At 26.7% G+C, this 6,402-nt stretch overlaps 1 protein-coding gene across 1 annotated transcript; it reads left to right on the forward strand.

Annotated features, from left to right (window-relative positions):
• Positions 1-2,340: 2,340 nt before the first annotated feature.
• On the forward strand, positions 2,341-6,014 carry LOC122538700 (soluble guanylate cyclase 88E-like; the record flags this gene model as incomplete). The annotated part of the gene is made up of 4 exons (XM_043672994.1): positions 2,341-2,557; positions 3,598-3,811; positions 4,737-5,010; positions 5,891-6,014. Coding segments are annotated over exons 1-4 (780 nt in total), but the record flags the coding sequence as incomplete, so codon positions are not given.
• Positions 6,015-6,402: the final 388 nt, after the last annotated feature.

Consider the following 6,402-nt stretch of genomic DNA (forward strand, 5'->3'; position numbering starts at 1 on the left):
TGTACTATATCAGTACTACGTATGTGATTAGTATTACCAATAGGTGTCAGTTAATTGAATAAATTTATAATTTTGGTATTTTTTTTAACTTTTTAACACAGCTTACGTTTATATAATGTTTTTTTATATTTATAAAATATAATATAATATTAATATAACATAATTAATTATGTTAATATTATATTTTATATATAATTTGATACAATATTTTTGTAATTATATCAATATTATATTTTATATATAATTTAATATAATACTTTTATAATTATATTAATATTATATTTCATATATAATTTAATATAATATTTTTATAATTTTATTAATATTATATTTCATATATAATTTAATATAATATTTTTATAATTATAAATTTGCGTTGACACCGTTTGATAGAAATGAGATAAAAATGAAACACTCTGCATAATAAATGTCAAAGACGATCCCATTCACAATCCAATCTTAATATACTGGATCGCGAGTATTTAAATACTCTTTCTCTTTAATTTTTAAAAATTAAAATGCCTGAAAAGCCTACTCGTCATCAAATATCTTTTAATTTTTATATAATAGCCCCAGACTTGATCAATGTAATTATGATGGTACCAGTGTTAACGAAATTTCCCAAAACGTTTCGCACAACTCACGTAAAATAAAACTCATGTAAAATGAGCTGTATAAAAACTGTATATGAAATAAGATACCATCCGATTTGAAACGAAAAGGTTAAAACAACCATGTCCAATGAGTCAACTTTCTACAGCTTTTACGATTTTGTTTTCCCGAAACAGCCGCGAAATTTTTTTACGAATGCGCGGTCGCCTTTGTGTCGACAAAGTTTGCGGCCCCAGTTTCTGGGATTTCATCGTTCCTCCTCGGGAATCGACTGCTTTTTAAGGAGATTAAGTCGAAACATTTGAAATGTAAAGCATCTCGCAGATAAATCAAACGCGCCGTGCTTACTTACATCTGGCAAGCATTTCATTTTAATTCCACGCCGAGAGTCGTTATACAGATGCAAAGTGGTGAGGTATTACGAGTTTCGTGTCATAAATCTTGCATGCTCCGTTTGCAAGGGAACTCCTCCTTCCTCTTTTACGAAATGTAAAAAAATATTTCACGGACAGCGGGACCTCGAATCTTGTGTCGTGTATTTCATACGACAGAGATCGAAATTTGATTAGTCGAATCGCAGAATCGGCCCTTCAAAATTTTTTCGATAGAACGCTGGATAAGTGATATTTGTCTATTCACAAATAAGTTTTTCTCAATTGTCGCGCAAATTTTTCGCAATGAAAATATAGATAGATGAGACATGTGTAATACAAAATAGAAAATATAAAGAGAAATAAAATAAACAATACGAATATAGATAAACGGGAGAAAATTCACTTCAATTTAAACAAAAGTTGATTTATAGATAAGTAAATAGGTAGTGATTAATATTCAGACATTAACTATTGAAATTGTCGCAATTTTGTCAAAGTCGAATATTAAACTTGATAAACTTAAGCACAATGATAAGTTTAATTTAGAAAAATTATAAATGAGCAATTATAAACTTAATTTATTATATATATTATATAATAATAAATAATATATAATATATTATAATATATATAATATAATATTATATAATATATATAATATAATAATATTATATATAATATATTATATAGTAATAAATAATATTATATAATATATATAATATAACAATATTATATAATATATATAATATAATATATAATATAACAATATTATATAATATATATATAATATAATAATATTATATAATAAAGATTATAAATAAGCAATAATAAACTTAATTTATTACAAATAAGCTTACTTTATAGCTTGAAGGCATCGAATAGAAAAAGTGACGATTTCGTCGCCTGAGCCTAATGTTCAAAGTTCAATAAAATAGTAGGAGAAAAAAATCGTATATCAAATTTTCAAAGATCGTCGCAAAGGGGAGGATCGTCCGCTCCTTCCCAAATCCATTGTAGATTCAGTCGTGGAAGAAATGTCTTTTTTTAATCTTCTCGAGAAGATACTACGTGATTTAAAAACATCTTGAAATTAAAATGAATAATACATTTTGAAAATGGAGGCTTCGAAGCGTGTTCGAAACGAGCCTCGTTGCTGCGCGATCCTTCTTCTCCAGCTTGAATATTTAGTGCCCGAATAAGCGTCACTGTTACTCCATTACGGAAATGAATTCACTCGATTCGAGTGATTCGAGTAGTCGTTCGAAGAGAAAGTTTGAAAATGAGAGAACACCATTGAGGGTGTATTATTATTTTCTTTTTCCTTTTTTCTTCTTTTTTTTTTAACACTCCCTATCTCTGTTCTTCTTTTATTTGTAGTAGGAAGCGAGTGAAAATTAGCAAAGATGTACGGCCTAATTCTGGAAAACATGTCCGAGTATATACGACAGGTATACGGGGAAGATCGATGGGAAGAGATTCGACGACAAGCGTCTGTAGATCAACCTAGTTTCAGTGTTCATCAGGTTTACCCTGAGAACCTCATACCAAGGCTAGCAAAGAAGGCTATTCAGGTAGGTGTTGTCACTGTAATATCACATATTGAATACCGTCTGTTAAATATTATAGTCATTGTATTTTTAATGTAACTTTCCAAATTAGTAAGATTAAAGATTAAAGATTAAAGAAAATTATTCAAATTGTCGAGTCCGTTTGTTATTATTGATTTGAGTATCTTGTTTGTTAATTGTCTCTATTTTTCATGTGTGTGTGTATATATATACATATATATATGATCAAATTATATATAAATTATATATAAATTAAATATTATACATATATTAAATTATATATAATTAAATATAATATTATATATATAATTATATATAATTAAATATAATATTGTATATATTAAGTTATATATAATTAAATCTAATATTATATATGTAATTATATATAATTAAATATAATACTATATATATTAAATTATACATAATTAAATATAATATTATATATACAATTATATATATTAAATTGTATATAATTAAATATATTATATATATAATTATATATAATTGAATATAATATTATATATATACAATTATATACATTGAATTATACATAATTAAATATAATATTATATATACAATTATATATATTGAATTGTATATAATTAAATATAATATTATATATATTAAATTATACATAATTAAATATAATATTACATATACAATTGTATATATTAAATATAATATTATATATACAATTATATGTATTAAATTTTATATAATTAAATATAATATTATATATAAATTGTATATATGTATATATATATATATATATATATATATATATATATATATATATAATCAAATTCTGTCTTTAAAAAAAATATATATACTGTACAAGTACACCCAGATATACTTCTAATCGTGCGATAATTTTGTCCTACCGAGTGATTCTCAACGCACAATGTTGCGAACGCTATGAATCAGAAAATCAATGATTTAGATCGTAATTTGAAAGTAATTACTCTGCATTGTTTCTTAATAATCATCTCTGTGTACTGATATTCGTCTAACTCAATCGAATACATTTCTCACCCACACCACAGGTACTTGGCATAACGGAAAAAGAATTTTTCGATCAGATGGGTGTACACTTCGTAGGATTCGTTGGCCAGTACGGTTATGATCGTGTGCTTTCAGTACTTGGACGTCACGTAAGAGATTTCCTTAACGGGTTGGACAATTTGCACGAATATCTGAAATTCTCCTACCCTAGGATGAGAGCGCCCTCGTTTATTTGCGAAAACGAGACGCGGCAAGGTGAATGAATTTTCAATGCAAGTCACTTTTCCATTTTCCTTTGATTTCTCTTTTCTCTCTCTCTCTCTCTCTCTCTCTCTCTCTCTCTTTGTGGAGAGCGAGAGTGTTCGATATATATTCTATATACTTAAATATTCTATATACCTGAGGAAATATTTCCTATACATGTATACGAGATATATTCAAACACGATCAATACAGACATTTGTGGAAATATTTTTTATACATTGAATATTAAATATTTATAAATACTTTTTATACGTTGAATATTAAATATTTATAAATATTTTTTATACGTTGAATATTAAATATTTGTAAATATTTTTTATATATTGAATATTAAGTATTTATAAATATTTTGTTATATATTGAATATTAAGTATTTATAAATATTTTCTATACATTGAATATTAAGTATTTATAAATATTTTTTATATATTAAATATTAAGTATTTATAAATATTTTTTATATATTGAATATTAAGTATTTATAAATATTTTTTATATATTGAATATTAAGTATTTATAAATATTTTTTATATATTTTAAATATTTATTTATATATATATTTAAAAATATGTATATTTATAAATATATATTTAAAAATATGTATATTTATAAATATATATTTAAAAATATGTATATTTATAAATTTACTTATAAATATTTATATAAATATAAGTATTTAATATTAAATATAAATATTTAATATTTAATCAAATATAAAATATAAAAAATAAAAATATACAACAAAAAAAAAAGAAACTGAAGCAAAATTGGTTTATCATCCAAAAAGTGCTCCTTTCATCGTTCCCTGCCATCCTCGTTGATCCATGATTACGAAGTAATCATACACGCTCTAGTATAAAAGAAATAAATTCTTCGCGGGTCTAAATTCACCTAAACTCCCCTTCATTCATTTCAGGCCTGACCCTCCATTACAGGAGCAAACGGCGCGGATTCGTTTATTACACGATGGGCCAGATAAGAGAGGTGGCTCGTCACTTTTATCACAAGGAATTACAGATCGAGCTGGTGCGCGAGGAGGTCCTTTTCGACACCGTGCACGTCACTTTTCAGCTCACCTTTGATAACAGGGCGTTTACGCAAGCCTCGCTGGCCATGACACGCGAGGAGAAACACTTGCCGATAGGAGCGTCTGTCCTGTTCGAAATATTTCCATTTTGCATCGTTTTCGGGTGTGTCTACAGAGCAAGCCTACATTTTTTCTTTACCGACAGACATGTCTTTTTTTCTCTTTTTCTCCATCTGTCAGACATATCAAAAGTATATCTGAAAATATCCAACGACAGTGGAGATCTTGTCGAGATGTGAAACACCATCTCGTGCACTCGTTCGAGATACACACGAGAAAATGGAATTGGCAATTTCGATTCGATTCGCGATATTTGTGGAAGGTCTCGAGGGGCCTTACATATCTGTTTCAATGAAATATTTTCATATTCGAGGGACAAGGGCTGGCGAATTTTGCCTGAATGAAAAATGAACGGGCAGAGAAATGATAATGAACTTTTGACATTGTATACTTTTTGTTTTTCTTCTGTTTTTCCAGCTATTGCGATGCATCTTCGTCAACGCTGTGTGTTGGCTTTTGCGAGTCGTCCCTTCGTCTCGAAATCATTTCACCATTCGAGTGTTCGTTTAATTTTGAAAACAGGTGAGAATCGCTAGGTGCGATGAGGAAATGGTTTCGAGAAAAGGACGTTGACTTTCTCACGGATCGGGTTGCAAAAATCTTCAGAGTCTTTTGCAGAAATTTATTTACACGTGGAAAAATAACCACGTGACTTCAAAGGTAAAGGACAAAAGTTCATTATCGTTTCACAAAGAAGTGTCTCTCCGTTTATTTTTCATTTGCAAAATATACTTAAAGAAACGAGACGCTCGTCTAAAATTATTTCGCGTGAAATTTCACGACCTGAAGAATCTACATGTTCCAAAATGTAACAAAAATGACAATCAATTATACACGACAAAGTATTGACTTATTCTCAATGCATTAAGATTAAAGTTTTCGTTTGTCAAAGCTCGTAATTAAGATTCTTCCTTAATTTTCAGATCGGACATGATTGTAAGGAGTATCGGTAATTCTCTGATGGTAATACTGCCCGATCTAGTTGGCAAAAAGATAACGCACTTTTTCGATCTTGTCAGGCCGCTCATTGCGTTCAAATTTCATTCGGTGCGTATATTTTGAATATAAAAATACAAAAAGTGCCGTGAAATATAAAAAGTTTATGAAACTCGCATTTTTAAACTTTATGATTCGTTAACTTTTTTATTACGATTTTATTTCCGTATAATTTAAATAATTATTATTTAATATTATCATAATAATTATTATATTATATTAAATAATTATTAATTATTAGTAATATTATAACATAATATATATACATTATATTTATATATTAATATTTATCAAATAATAATTAATTATTAGTAATATTTATATTATAATATAATATATATTATATTTGTATATTAAGATTTATTAAATAACTTAATTATTAATATTATAATATAATATATATTGTATTTGTATATTAATATTTATTAAATAACTTAAT

The sequence above is a fragment of the Frieseomelitta varia genome, unplaced genomic scaffold (assembly GCF_011392965.1).
Source record: "Frieseomelitta varia isolate USP_RPSP 00005682 unplaced genomic scaffold, Fvar_1.2 scaffold_1731, whole genome shotgun sequence".
Lineage (NCBI taxonomy): Eukaryota > Metazoa > Arthropoda > Insecta > Hymenoptera > Apidae > Frieseomelitta > Frieseomelitta varia.